Here is a 15693-nt window from a genome sequence, read left to right on the forward strand (position 1 = left end):
CCTATTGTCATGGTCTGACCACTTCCTGGTAAAGTTTGGTCTTGCATCCTGTAGCGGAAAGGGACCACTTGGGATGGTCTGCTCTCGGAGGTTGATAAATTCTAATGGATTTCTGATGGCTCTGGGGGGACATTACAGTGGCTTGACCAAGTGATCCTCTCAGTGCTTCTAATTCACTGTAGAACAGTGAGGTTCCTAGGGCCGTTGACATGATTGGGACCATGGAGATTTCAATTCTCCTTGGTATTTTGAGGAGCTACGGTTGAAGGAGTGGGCTGGATGAAGGTTGAAACACAAATGCGGGAACCTCGCTATGAAGCTGATCCAACACATAATAGGGGCACATAATTGTGCCCACCGTGTGGCAGTGAGGTCAGCAACGAAGTCATACTTTGCTGCATCCATCACATCCCTGAGGAGTCAGCCAGCAGAGTTGTTCCTTGTGGTCTAGTTACCCTTGCGGATTAGCTACCCTGCACTTGAGGCAGATTCCTGGAGCACATCATGACAGGTTTGCAAGACGCTTTGATGAAATTTATATGGAGGATACATTCTGAGACAACATTTTCATGTGCATGTATCTATTAGAATCAGCAAAATAAGTAAATAAATAAATAAATAAATATTAGTTGCTATTTCAGAGAGGCAGGCTTTCTTAAGGAAGGAATAGGGTGTGCACAAGGTTGCATTTGTACAATAGCTTAGGTAATAATTTCTGACTGCATGGAAGGCATTGCAAGTTGGTCTTGGAAGAGCCAGAAAGCATAGCTGCCAAGTTTTCCCTTTTCTCGCGAGGAAGCCTATTCAGCATAAGGGAAAATCCCTGTAAAAAAGGGATAACTTGGCAGCTATGGCCAGAAAGCGCTTCAAAATCATGCACAGACCACAGATATTTATTTATTTTTAAGGAGAAATGCCTCTGCTGAATCAGAGGAAGATTGTATCTCTAACAGTAGCCAACTCTGGGAAGCTTCATGCCTCCAGAATATGGTAACCAGAGGTATATAATATATCTTCTTGATATAAACCAAAGACAATAGACCAGCAGTTTCCAAACTGCGTTCCATGGAGCACTTGGTGCTCTGCAAAGCATATCCAAGTGCTACATGAAGAGATTGGAATGAAAAATAAATAAATATGTGCCTTTGGCATAAGGACGACGATAGTGCCCTATGACAAATTTCTCTTCCAAAAAGTGCTCTATGACTCAAAAAGTTTGGGAACCGCTGCTATTATTGCCGCTGCTTATTTTAGAGAATGTGATGTGTAATACAAAATTACTTATTACTGATTTTAATTTGCTTTTAAATATTAAAAGTCAGGCCGCAGTGTTCTATGTAAGAGCAAAATTAACAGCTCAAGTAAAACTCAACCATATTTTGAATGCTACTAAGCCCAGATCATAATGCAAGGATAAAATTAAAGTAGCAATTTCCTGCATTTGTTTTCTCTAGTCTTAAGGGGTGGGGGGATACTAAGAAGATATTCATGAGATTAATACACAGTTGAATGATCACATATCTGATGAATTATTGCATTCTAATATTTAAAAATATTCCAGTTGGCTACAGCTCTCATTAAGGCATGTCTTCTCTCGTTGTACTGATATACATAATAAGGTATATCACTCTGTCCCCCCCCCCCTTTTGCAAATATTTTATTTTAGCTACTACGAACCTCAGAATTGGAATAATCAAACAAAGCTTCAAAAGCACAAAATCAAAGTAGATCCAAATGCAAATAAAATACAAGACCCTCATTGCTCCACTTTGTTTCATTTTTGTTAAGCAATTCTAAAATGCAGCAAGCAGAACAGTAAATAGAAAGACTGGTTCTAGATAAGTAAATAGCTTTCACTTTTAAAAAAAGAAAAAGCAGTTTAAACTTCTGCTGGAAATCAAATGGCTGAACTCAAATAAATAATGTGCTTAAGAAAAGCATGAAACTTTTCTTTCCGCTTACCGTTCACACACAGCAGAATGTTATACACAGGCCAAAGAAGAACAAACTCTGAACCCGGTATATCCTGGTTTCATTGCCTCTCAGAACTTTCGCAGCAGCTGAAGCTTACAAGAAAGTGACAAGGTCCTATAAAAAGAATCCACTTTAAAAAAAAGAAAAGAAAAGAAAGGGAAAAATCCCACCCCTAGAAGTACTACTTTCCCTCCCTCTCGCTGTCAAAACTCACTTAAAGTACTAGGACATTCTAATCCAGGGAACAGCCAACTGCAGCCTGATGTTTATAGATGTAATAAAAGAATGGAGACGTATGCTTTTATAACCCCACAACACAGTAAAGATATATGACTAGCAGTTCCTCTTGTCTTAAAGAGACAAAGGTCCCTTTCCCTTGCATCAACAGTAACTGTTTACTTAATTTCTAGATCTCATATCACTATCTGTGAAATGGGAACAATCGTCCAATGATTGCAGTCTACTTATATTAAAAATATCCTTTTTTTATTTGCAGAATGCTCTACAATTTTTATTGGCATCACTCTCAAGCTTCTCTGGGAATTATAGGGGCTGCCAACTTTTATTTTCCTGGCAGGGCCCCTCTTGTGTATTTCCCAAAGAAGGGAGGGTGATAGTGATCTCGCTCATTAAGGTTGCCAACTTACAGCTATGTAAGAAGTGGAAATTCAGCAGGTGCAGCTTGAGGTAAGCTTTGCCACCTGAATTTCTACTTCTTTTCCTATGGCTGTTAAAAGGCACAGAAACCCTGCCAGAAAAAGTTGGCAACCTGAATTAGCTAGATCACTATGTATTTCCCCGTCCCCACATATAAATATAGCTAGGAAATGCACTTTGATTTGTCCAAAGAAGCATGATCAAATATAATTCTTTGTGCCTTTGTCCACATTAGGTCCCTTCAAGGTGGCTTTCAGATTGTTGTTGTTGTTGTTTAGTCGTTTAGTCATGTCCGACTCTTCTTGACCCCATGGACCAAAGCACGCCAGGCACTCCTGTCTTCCACTGCCTCCCGCAGTTTGGTCAGACTCATGTTGGCAGCTTCAAGAACACTGTCCAACCATCCCGTCCTCTGTCGTCCCCTTCTCCTTGTGCCCTCAATCTTTCCCAACATCAGGGTCTTTTCCAGGGAGTCTTCTCTTCTCACGAGGTGGCCAAAGTATTGAAGCCTCAGCTTCAGGATCTGTCCTTCCAGTGAGCACTCAGGGCTGATTTCCTTCAGAATTGATAGGTTTGATCTTCTTGTAGTCCATGGGACTCTCAAGAGTCTCCTTCAGCACAATAATTTCAGATACAATACAATAAATCACAAATGACATTGAAATAACAAAACTAAAACTTATCACAAAAAGAGAAAGATCAGGAACAACAAGTCGCCTAACACACCCTCTAAAACACTCTTCAGCCCACATAAAAATTACTATCAAAGTCCAAGCCAATAGACTAAAACCGTAAAACCTAAAAAACAATAATGTAAAAGCAAGAAGCATTATTAATAAAACTGCTCAAAGACAGCCCCAAAGAAATGGATCTTCAGGGGTCACCCTCAGTGGAGCCAAGCACACATCACAATGGATGGGACACCACTGAAAATAGGAGCCACCACTATTATCCTGTCAACCCAGGAATAGTACCTCAAAGTTTTGATGGGACCCTGGGGGTCATCTAGTCCAACCCCCTGTACCGCAATAATATGCAACTTTCTCATATGGTGAAAGAGCAATTGCCAAAACAAATCTAATAAAAGGGGCCCGAGGCTATGCACAAAGAGGGGGTAGGGTAGGGTAGGATTAGGGTACTTTAGCTGCTGGCTACAAACTGCCAAGCCCTTAAGCAGCAGTTCAGCCCAACACAGGACTGCACGGCGATCAGGGAAACAAAGAAACCAGGATTAGAGTGATTTAGCTGCTGGCTAGAAAGGGACTTAGAGGGAACCTTTACGATGCAAAAACCAACAGAGGTGACCCAGCAATCCTTCCCTGTCCCAGGGAATGGTCCACACTGAGGATGAACACTGCAACTCCGCTCTCCGCTGCCGGCTGTTTTTTTTGCTGCGTGGGAGCTTCCCCCCCTTTTTTTGCTTCTCTAGGGAGGGGCAGCTGCACCCCCCTGCCCCATGCTGGGTACACCCATGGAGAAATGCACTGGAAAGTGCCGGATAACACATGCTTTGACACAACGGCATCTAACCTCTCCTGCTAAAGGGTTCCAAATGGATGCTCCTTAAACAGCCAGCGTGGTCTAACCTTCCTGCAAACAAATCAGGATGAATGTGCAATCAACATGTCATCTGGAAGCACCATTGGTCCAAGTTCTATGTATGTATGTATCGTTGCTTAGCCAATGATAGTATGTATCATTGCTTAGCCAAACAGCACTATCCATAGACAGGAAACAATGTGTGGGAGATTTGCTCCTACTTCCTACTTGGCAGGCCATTCAAATGGAGGGCACTTCTCAGAGGAGTCTGAAAGATGGACTAACTACATGTTACATAATGACATGATAAGCAATCATATTCTGTGTTTTTTTTCTTTTTCAAAACAAATTATCATAGGGGTCTCTCTCTCTCTCTCTCTCTCTCTCTCTCTCTCTCTCTCTCTCTCTCTCTCTCTCTCTCTCTGTGTGTGTGTGTGTGTGTGTAATAATCAGAGCACAGCATGCAGGCAAGGTAAGGTTTCAATCTTCCCTTTCTACCTGCAGTCTTGATAAAAATCCCTCCCTTGACAATTTGCATTATGAACAAACCCTGAGTGGTGCAACCACAGACAGGGCCCTATCTTGCATTCCAGCCACTCATCCCTCAGATGATGATGATGATAATTTATTTATACCCTGCCCATTGGGTGACTCCCAACAGAATATTAAAAACACAATAAAACAAAAAAAATTAAAAACCTCCCTAAACAGGGCTGCCTTCAGATGTCTTCTAAAAGTCAGATAACTGTATATTCCGGTGTTTAAGACGACTGGGCATATAAGATGACCCCCAACTTTTCCAGTTAAAATATAGAGTTTGGGATATACTCGCCGTATAAGAAATACGACCCGGCGTATAAGACGACCCCCGACTTTTGAGAAGATTTTCCTGGGTTAAAAAGTAGTCTTATACACAGGAATATACAGCAGTTGTTTATTTCCTTGGCCTCTGATGGGAGGGCATTTCACAGGGTGGGTGCCACTACCGAGAAGGCCCTCTGCCTGGTTCCCTGTAACCTCACTTCTCGCAGTGAGGGAACCGCCAGAAGGCCTTCGGAGATGTTGGCAGAGCACACAGGAGAGCACCCCCTGTTGAGCGTAATGAATGGTCATGCTTAGATGAGAGATGGTGGCCCTGCAGGTGCCCAGGGCTTTAAATATCATAACCAGGACTTTGAATGGAACCTGGAAATAGCCAGGAGGTCCATGAAGCTACTGCGAAAAGGGTAGTCCAAGACTTCTGCCTACCATGTTCTGAAGCTGCTGAGGTTTCTGGGCACTTCTCCAAGATGACAGCACTACATGCAGCGCATTGCAGGAATCCGGTTTAGATGAAACTAAGGCACACTTGCTCAAGACTGTGGCAGAAATTGCGATGGGAAAATTCTTCTTCTTTGCAACAGTCTGTGAGAGTTCATACTGCAACAACCCACTAGCAGCCGGCAGTAATTTTCCAGCCTATAGTCCCAAGTAGTATCGTCACCATCTGTAGCCCAGTAAGGCGGAAGATGGATGTTTTTATAACCTCAGAGTTCAGTAAATATTTATGACCAGCAAAGATAGTGTTCAAAGCTCTGCTCTGGAGGACAAGGAGTGATGCTGTTAGGTGATTCCTTATGCACGTATGTCATGCAGTACAGAAGCATTTTGTTACAGAAAGGACACCCAGGTCAATAGTGTGATCTATCAGACCATTGCTGTAACATACAGTGAAGTGCGGGTAAGAATTAGAGGTAATGATAATAATAATAATCTGTCCTCAAAAGAAGGATAAGAAGGCCTTTTGTGCCAACTTTTAAATACCTTCTGGAAAGTTTTCTGTTGTGCCAGGCCTGCGCAGGCAGTTAAGAGTTCATCTTCCCACAATGGTTTTTTAATTTTAAATTGGTTTTTCAACTTTTTACACTTTGTAAACCACTTGCGTACATCTTATGGCTTAGCAGATAAACAATTTTTTATAAACAAACAAACAAAAAGCAGAATTTTAGATGACTTACAGTTAAAATGTTCCTATTTCAGCTCACTTCGAGGGTGCACCTAAAAATTATTTCACCACTTTTTTGGACCACAGTTGTACAATATTTTCAAAAGCTTCTTGTTTTCTTTTTCTTTTTGCAAATGCAACCACCCCCACCCCACCCCCACCATCTGCAATATTCTTGAGTGAATTTTGGGTGATTTACTGGACTGTCTGCTAATAGGTTACAGCTGCAAAGGAAAACCCAGAATTTCCAGTGTGGGTGTCTTTTGCACAGTCACTCCCTATTGTGCATGTCGTACTCTCAGCAAGGTCTCTCTAGTCTGACGTCAATGGGAGCTCTTCCCAGAATGAGTGCATAACATTCAGCAGAGGCCCATGCTGTGGATGCAACACCTGCAGTGTGGGAACAAAGCATATTATCCGACCTCCCTCTCTCAAAGGCCAACTTACGCTAGCCTTCAGATTCGGCCAGCAAACGGATGTATGCTAATTCTGCAAACAGAAACTTTGCTCATAATAAAGATGCGCTCCAGAAAGTTCAACAGACAGTGCAGAATAGTGTGGGTCAGATTCTACACCCCATTTCAATAGTGCAAGGACTCTCGCTAGCACAACAGAGTTCCCCACCTCCACCCCCCCCAACATCTCCACCAAATTTGCTCAGGATAATCGTCAGAGCAGTGCATGGGGGTGGGGAGAAGGAGAGGGGAGGGGAGATTCAGGGGAAGCAGAGGTGCTTGAACTGACTGAACAATCTCCTTAATGTTACAATGAATATGAATTAGGGATGAAAGTTCAGTGGTAGAGCACATGCTTTGCATGCAGAAGGTCTTGGGTTTAACCCCAGATTCTCCAGTTAAAAGGATCAGCTAGCATGTGATGGGACAGACCTGTGCCTGAGACCCTGGAAAAGAGGCAAGAATGGACAAACAATCTGGTCTATCCTAAGGCAGCTTCCTATGTTCCTCTATAAGTATAGTTCTATGCAGGTTTTCATTATACTGTACATGCATTGTAATGAAGCGGCACATACCTCAAATGCTCCTGAAGGTCTTTCACAGCTACCTTTGCAAAGAACCACCTGGAATAGGTTTGTAGGGAACAGACTGTAGCTGCAGCTGGTCTGATTAAGGGACTGTGCAGAATTGCACTGTTCAAGAATACAAGAGAAAGAAGTATGACTCATGGGCAAAACTGTCTCCCTGCTTCTTATGTTATCCACCCTGTGTGGAGGGTGTGGAATCAATGGCTTGTGCTCAGGGTAAGCAGTTGTAAAGGAGGACAAAATTTTCCACCCTTAAAGAGTCCTGTGGGAGATGGGATTTTGACAGAAGTGAGAAAACTAGTCCCTGTTGAAATGGCTTCTTCTACACAACACAAATTTGCCTTGACTTAATTCGGAATTGGATTTTCATTTACTAACTGCCTTGCAGAATATGGAGAAAAGCTCATTTGTTTCCTGAGAAACTCTCCCAGCGTATGACGATGGCACATGCATGCTGCATGCATGCACATTTAATTATTTAAAATAATTAATTTCTAGACTGCTTACAAATTTTGAAGCAGTTTACAATAGTCTAGAACAGGATGCTAGATTAGATGGGCCATTGGCCTCACCCAGCAAGCTCTTCTTTTCTTGCAATAAAAAGATCAAAAGTCTAAATACATACATCAAAACAAAATGTAGCCACAAGTATCCACCATATAAAATTACTGAGAATTAATGATCTATAAACTAAGCAAGCATCCAAAACACACTACAGTTGATGCCTCCCAATTAACCAGGTGGGGAGAGCATTCCAAAAGTAGGTGCCACCGCAGAGAAGGCCCGTTTCCACTTTGCCACTAGATGGCACTCTGCAGGTCACAGCATGACCAAAACACCCTTTCCTGAAGAGAGCCAATTGTAAATATAAACACCCACACTTTACACAAAACTCACATGAAGGTTTATGATCCAGATTTTGATTTTGATTTTGCAGGAAATGACTGGGAAATTGGCTCATATGGAGATGTTAATCACCAAATGGCTGCTTAGTTTGGCAACACAGTTTGGCCACACAGCTGTCTGTGAGAGTTTCATCAAGGTTAAAGAGCTAACACTAACGAATGTACAGTATATATGTGCGCAACTGCCTTTGAAGTTTGCATAGATTCACAGTGATCATCAAGATTAAGGGGCAAAAGCAAGGGCGTCTGTGCATATATCCGCAAAGCAGGCTGGACAAATAATAACTACTCAGGAAAATTATGCTTGACCTGTGTCACAGCTGAGCATGACCAGCTGGACAAATTCATATTACAGATGCAGTGATTGTGAACAAACTTTGGCAGACAGATACAACCGGGCAGTGTGGACCAAGCGTCACAAAACAACTCTCTATACCACTAATGCCCTACCCTTATCTTCTGGTTTTCGTTTTTACCACTCCTTGGGAATGATTCACTTGGCTGGGTTGAGATTCAAAAAGCCTTACTCAAAAGAGCAATCAGGAGACAGGCCAATGGAAGTGTTGTATACAGTCGCCCACCCCACCCCCACCTCCAGCACTGTTGTGACAAATCTTAAGCCTTGTGAGTCAATATGAGGGAGAGATGTGTGTTCTGTATGGAGATGAAATTGCCAGCAAAACATTCTTGCTTAATCCAAATGTGTCGTGTCTTGACATAATTAGACAATTTAATCTTGGTGTCAGATTGCAAAAGTGGCACAAGAGCAATAGGGCATGTCTTTAATTTGTAAACAAACTCTGTGGGGTTTCCTTGAAACTCTGTAAACACCATAAATTGGCTCAACTATCAAGAGCCATGTTCCCAGTGTCTTACACAAGCCTCCTACCAGAACAGCTGTATAAATCTCTACTGATCCAACATTCCTATTGAGGTCCCTGGAGATAAACTGTCAATTATTTGATAACTTTGCATGCTCACTGGAAGGGCATAGACATGACAACTGATAGCTGTAGACAAGGATGCTTCCAGGTAAGATGAAGAGACTATGACATGCGCTGGCAATGTGATAGGAAGCCAATGCTTCACAGAGAAGTAGTGATGAATACTTCAGTCTCTGCCATCTCTTACCTCATATCCTATTAGGGAACAAAGAAGGTACAGCCATTTATTCTTGTTTCAGTTCAAGTATTTTTTGGTTAGGTGCTGTTTCCTAAGCAGCAGCAGCAACAGCAACAGCGTGTCCTGTTTTGCCTCTTGGGGAGAAATGGGAAGTGCCACCCTGCCCTGCCACTGGTGGAGAAACGGCGCAGGCATCACCACTGATTTCCAGTGAGATCACACCAATTTCCAGTGAGATTTCACTGAAATTCCGTGAGATCATCATACCCCACAATATCTCATGAGATTTTGGCGAGAACTTGCTGGAAATCAGCACCAATGCCGCACTGCTGCTTCTCTGCTAATGGAGGTAACAGGGCGGGTAGTGTGTCTCAAGGGTTTCCACTGCCTGAGGCGGCAGCTTCACTCCACCTCATGGGTGGGCCGGGCCTGTTCCTACAGATCTTTCCACACCAGCAGGGCTGGTATTAAGGCAACTGTTGGGCACCCGCTGAAGGCCACAGTCCTGCAGGGGGCACACCCCCAAAGCCCCCTGACCCTGCTTGCTCTTGTTGTTGCTGCCTGTTCACCACCTGCCTTCTTTCTGAAGAGGCACACAGTGACAAGGGTGAGAAGGTGGAGCGGCACTCCTCACTTGAAAAAGGTTTTAAACAGACACCCAAAAGAAAATGTTTCAATGGTCATGTTGCTGTGGCAGCTGCTCTTCCCACCAAACCCCTTGCTTCACCATGACTAGATGTGATCTCCCATCCAGAAATGGGAAAGAATGAATGAAAATATAAAGGAATCAATTACTGAAAGCACTAAGAAGACGTAAACAAAAGAGGCTCAACAAATGGCGAGGCATTACTATGGAGAATAGCATTGCTGCTGTTTGGAATTATTATTATTTAAAATCATTCCACAAGTACTTCTGCATTGGAGTTGCCTCCATTTTAATTGAACATTTTCAGTTTTCTCCCCTTACATGGGTAGTTCTGTGGAAAGGCCTGGTGCAATTTAACTGCTTCTGAAATGATAACTCTCCTTATGAAACACTACCTCTGTGGCTTTCCCCTTTGCCATCTGTTTTCTTTCTTAGCTTGCTCCATGCCTGCCAGCTTTTGTGATTTTGTTAGGAGCCATCAGCATGTAGGTTTCTTTCCCTTTCTCAGCTGAAATCCCCAGAGTCTCATATTTCCTCTTGAAGTGTACCTTTTCAGCCCTTAAGTTTGAAAACACAAGTGGCAGCAGTCTATACCTCTGAATACCCAAAAGCAAATATAATGACCCTGATTCACAGAAAGTTAGTTCTGGTGGTCCCACTGAAGTTGGTGGGACTTAACTGATTTATTTTCTCTGGATTGGGGACAAACTACTGTAAAACACAAATTTTCTTACCAAAAACCCCTCAAATGTTTTAATGATCATCACTACTATCATCAGATAATTACTTTACCCACCAAAACTACAAATCACAGTCATGAGAATAGTGGATTCATCCATTCCCACCTAAACCATAATTATCTCTTCTACAATTGGGAGTTTCTTTCACTTTTGCAGTTTCGGTTATGTACCAACACCTAAAGGGTTGATCCACGCTTTACATTTTGAACTCATGTATGACCAACATCCAAGTTCAAGTGGCGAAAATAGCAACAACACCCTACAATGTGGTACTATGAATTGTGAATGGCACGTGAGTATTTAAATGGTTGTTTACTAATGCACTCAACACTAATGGCTTTGGCCATGAGCAAAGGATTGGGCTAAAATTCTGTGCTTCTTGCATGGAAAATGCAGCCATTTAAATATGTGTGTGCCATTCACAATGATGCAACTGGATGTGGTTTCTTTTGCCATGTGAACTTGGGTATTTTTGTACTTGAGTTCAAAACAGAAATGCTCCAGCAAGCTTCATCACTTCCCAATCACCTGTCTACTGACTATTTTTCCCGTTTTGTTTGCACAAAGTTTTCAGGAAGGATATGCAAAGTTGGCTACTTTTTGAGCACTTGTTCTGATTTTTTCCCCACGTTACATTCAGCAATTGTTATCTCACACTTTCCACTGTTTCCCACTCACTTTCCTGATTGCGAAAAGCCTGAATTTTGGAGGAAGTTGGTTCGATGTGCAAGACAACCAAATCCACTTCAATTGTGAAATCTGAATTCCTGGTTTGGGGAATAGCAACAGCCTGGACATGCCCTTAGTTGCAAACATTAACTTCAACAAAACTTAGGTGCCATTTACGAATTGCAACAGTGCTGTGGGCACTGCTTTTTCACAAATTCATTCCATGGGTACCTGCTGTAGCATTTAAACACTGGCAACCAGATTTTGTGTTTATGTGTGTGCCAGTTCCGAGGGCCTTTCCAACCACAGTACTATAGAGCTTTAGAAGTTATAGCAGATTTATGGGATGATACTATGAAAACATAGATCCCACAGCAAAAATATGATGAGCAGAGCTAAAACCAAGGAGATGTAAGTGAAGTCTTCTGTTGATTTAAAAGCACCTAACTTATTCTGGATTAAATCCTCTGTAGGACGTGGGTGGCACTGTGGTCTAAACCACAGAGCCTAGAGCTTGCCGATCAGAAGGTCGGTGGTTTGAATCCCTGTGACACGGTGAGCTCCTGTTGCTCAGTCCCAGCTCCTGCCAACCTAGCAGTTCGAAAGCATGTCAAAGTGCAAGTAGATAAATAGGTACCACTCCGACGGGAAGGTAAATGATGTTTCCGTGTGCTGCTCTGGTTCGCCAGCAGTGGCTTAGTCATGCTGGCCACATGACCCGGAAGTTGTACGCCGGGTCCCTCTGCCCGTAAAGCGAGATGAGCGCCACAACCCCAGAGTCATCCGCCACTGGACCTAACGGACCTAACGCCACTGGACCTACCCCTTTACCTAGGTGAAATATTATTCAGAAGTCCATTTAAATATGGATTTACAAACTTGAGAAACATGCCAAAGTTGGTTTTGGACAAAATAAAGTTTACCTGTTTGTTGCCCAGTGGTCACAGGTATTACTTTGTATGGAGTTCTGCAAGAGACAAAAGGGAAGTTAAAGCAGGCATTTTCAAATGATGCACGTGTCATGAAACACGTGAAGAAGGGCTGCTTGTAGAACTGGTTATGCTCAGAATTTAATTAGGGATAAGAACATACATTTCACAAAGACTTTCCCGCTTGAGTGCCAGAGGCTCTTGGCTGTGTTCAAGCAGTGTCGACAGCACATGCAGCCACACAAACATTAATTGATCACTGCAGCACATTCCCTGTTTGAGCACAAGGAATAGACTGGGAAGAAAATGGTGAATAAAACTTGCCGCCTAAGCAACTGCAGTGGGGCAGGGGAAGTAACATGACCAGAGCAGATGGTAAGAAGCCTGGGAAAATTATGAAGAGCTTTGGGAAAAGAAGAGCCTTGGGCTATGCATTAATGAGTACACACCTCCAAAAATGTCTGTGTGCAGAATAATGTTTTGGTTTGCTTCTCCTAGTAGAAGGAGGATTAGGAAATGTGAGTCTCCAGAGGAAACTGAATGGGACGGAAAAAAACATTTTCACAATAACTGGTTTTTTTTTTTTGCAGCATTTTGTTCCACAGATATATGCTCTAATAATCCAGTCTATTCTAACCACACATGCTGTAATCATGCATATAATTTTAAGGGGGGAAAATAAATAAAGGGACCTTAGAGCTGTATTAGTTTTAGGCCACTTACAGATAAATTGTTAACAACAAATGAGCATTTGTCCTGATTTGGTTGCACAGACTTTGTGGGGAGGTGAGATGGTATTGGCACATGGTTGAACATTCATTTTGATTTGTTAGCAGTGAGGTTACACAGCATGGTATCAAGAAATTTTAATCCCACATTTTCCAGTGTATTTCCAGTGTAATCACTTTCCTTATTGCATGTGACCGTTGCTATTTTGAGATGAGATTCGATTCGATCTGGAGAAAAACTCTTAATAAATGTTTGTTGTCTTCCATTGCATATTCTCTATGCCTTACATACAAAAATAAAATAAAATACTGTAAAATACAACTGAAAGAAAATTTAAAAATTCCTTCCAGTAGCACCTTAGAGACCAATAAGTTTGAGAAGAGAAGACTCCCTGGAAAAGACCCTGATGTTGGGAAAGATTGAGGGCACTAGGAGAAGGGGACGACAGAGGACGAGATGGCTGGACAGTGTTCTCGAAGCTACGAACATGAGTTTGACCAAACTGCGGGAGGCAGTGCAAGACAGGAGTGCCTGGCGTGCTATGGTCCATGGAGTCACGAAGAGTCGGACACGACTAAACGACTAAACAACAACAACACAAGTTTGTTATTGGCATGAGCTTTCGTATGCATGCACACTTCTTCAGATACACTGAAACAGAAGTCACCAGACCCTTATATATAGTGAGAGGGTGGGGAGGGGTATTACTCAGAAGGGTGGTGGGAATGGGTGATTGGCTGATAGGTGTGGTAAACTTGTTGACGACTGTTAACAACTGCAATTGGTCTTACAGGAAAAAGCAAGGGGTGAGATGGCTAAAAATAGCTTTATCGTGTATAATGAGATAAGAATCCAATGTCTCTATTCAGACCAGGTCTCTCCATGGTTTTAAGTTTGGTAATAAGTTGCAATTCAGCAACTTCTCTTTCCAGTCTATTTCTGAAATTCTGTTGTAATTAAAATACAACTGATAAGTAATACCATTATTCTTCTGGACTTGGTTTGGTTATAGGAAAACATACATACCTTTCTGAGTTTGCTGGCATGGTAGGATCAATGGATACCATACAGTCATCTACTGTGAAAAGTGAAATGGTTGTGTTCCTGGAAGACAATGTTTAAAGCTATGTTTATTTAACCAGTCTCTTGTGCCACCCCATCCACTTAATTGCAAGTTACTATCTTTGTTTTGACAAATAAAAGCAAATGTTGCAACCTGGGAGAAAGAAAGAAAATGGCTAAGATTATTTAAGAGAAGAACAAAACCTAGTTTGGGAGTGCCCAAATGAAGCGACCCCCTACAGGCCTCACCCTGACCATTCAAGAGTGTGGAAGAGGCATATGCATGTACAGGCAGTCCCTCATTTAAGCACATTCAATATGTGCGCTGAACCTGGAAGTGACCCGGAAATGTCATAAAGACATCACTGAAATGTCACTAAAAGGGGGCAGGGGTGGAACGGGGTGTTTGCAGGCTTTTTAAATGGGTTTCAATCCTACGCGATTTCACCAAAGTGTGCGGTGCCTCGGAATGCAACCCCTGCATAAACTGGGGGCTACCTGTACACCTTGATACATATAGCCTGCCTTCTGCACTAGCACTGAATGCATGGCTGCTGGGAGTGTGGCTACTCCACAAGCGGCACATGGCTTGTGGACGTGTTCTTATTACCACTTCCTGCAGTTGTTGACTGTATCACGGTTCATCTGTACGCTTCTAGTGACATGGATGAAAATGAGAAGGTAGAATTAATATATAGTGAGCAAATATATATATATCCAATGAGATAGTCCGGTTCATTACATGGAGCATTTCTGCTGTAAAATTCTGAAACGGGATGTCTCTTTGATACTTGTCATGAACAGCGATACCTTTTGCATTGCTTTGTTACTCTGAGTGCTCCCTCTCTTATGATACAGGAAGTGGCGAAAGAGGAAACGCAGGTGACTCGTATCTTTTTTCACATTTCCCTGTAATGTGTAATGAGTAAGCTTGAAGTTTTTCCCTTTCCTTGCTTCCTATAACAAGCAGGAGAGGTCTTCTCAGAGGGATAGGCGACTAAGGGATAAAGTGGCCTCGGGTCACCCCAGCTGGCCTCGAAGAGAGCTCCAATCCTGACCCTCACATATTATGAAACTTAGCTGCTTTCTCCTATGCGCATTCCTATTACAGTGGTACCTCGGTTTATGAACACAATTGGTTCCGGAAGTCTGTTCATAAACTGAAGCGTTCATAAACTGAAGCGAACTTTCCCATTGAAAGTAATGGAAAGTGAATTAATCCGTTCCAGACGGTCCGCGGAGTAAGCGTTCATAAACTGAAGCAAACTTTCCCATTGAAAGTAATGGAAAGTGGATTAATCCGTTCCAGATGGGTCCACGGAGTACTTAAACTGAAGCGTTCATAAACTGAAGCATGGGTGTAATTGGTTCCGGAAGTCTGTTCATAAACTGAAGCGTTCATAAACTGAAGCAAACTTTCCCATTGAAAGTAATGGAAAATGAATTAATCCGTTCCAGATGGGTCCGTGGCGTTCATAAACCGAAAATTCATAAACCAAGGTGTTCATAAACCGAGGTTCCACTGTAGTAATAAACAAGGACAAAGGTTTCTTCAGCTTCTTTCAGTTTCACTGCATCTGCATTGTCTGTTCATGTGTAAGCCTGCTTCTAAGAGGCAAAACTTCATTTCTGTAACTTATAAAAAATCTACACCAAGGTATACTGCATTCGCTTTAGTATGGATAATTTCCCAGT

General features: G+C 42.4%; 1 protein-coding gene and 1 long non-coding RNA gene across 4 annotated transcripts in view; both read right to left on the reverse strand.

The window, feature by feature from the left end:
- PDE9A (phosphodiesterase 9A) overlaps nucleotides 1–15693 on the reverse strand; it is a 68469-nt gene that overhangs the window by 35092 nt on the left and 17684 nt on the right. Inside the window, exons 3-5 of one of the 3 annotated variants that reach the window (XM_088667849.1) lie at nucleotides 13963–14040; nucleotides 12657–12743; nucleotides 12202–12245 (exon numbers count right to left, since the gene is read on the reverse strand). In XM_088667849.1, coding sequence (XP_088523975.1) covers nucleotides 12202–12245; nucleotides 12657–12743; nucleotides 13963–14040 — 209 coding nt within the window. Of the gene's footprint in view, nucleotides 1–7184; nucleotides 7320–12201; nucleotides 12246–12656; nucleotides 12744–13962; nucleotides 14041–15693 lie in introns of those variants that run through there. The other 2 variants (XM_088667850.1, XM_035115834.3) reach the window with 2 other exon arrangements.
- LOC148685940 (uncharacterized) lies at nucleotides 1963–2237 on the reverse strand. Its single transcript, XR_015949562.1, has 2 exons — nucleotides 2189–2237; nucleotides 1963–2088 (listed from the first exon to the last, which is right to left on the reverse strand). It is a non-coding gene; the product is annotated as an uncharacterized LOC148685940 (long non-coding RNA).

The sequence above is a fragment of the Zootoca vivipara genome, chromosome 4 (genome assembly GCF_965207765.1).
Source record: "Zootoca vivipara chromosome 4, rZooViv2.hap1.1, whole genome shotgun sequence".
NCBI classification, from domain to species: Eukaryota; Metazoa; Chordata; class Lepidosauria; order Squamata; family Lacertidae; genus Zootoca; species Zootoca vivipara.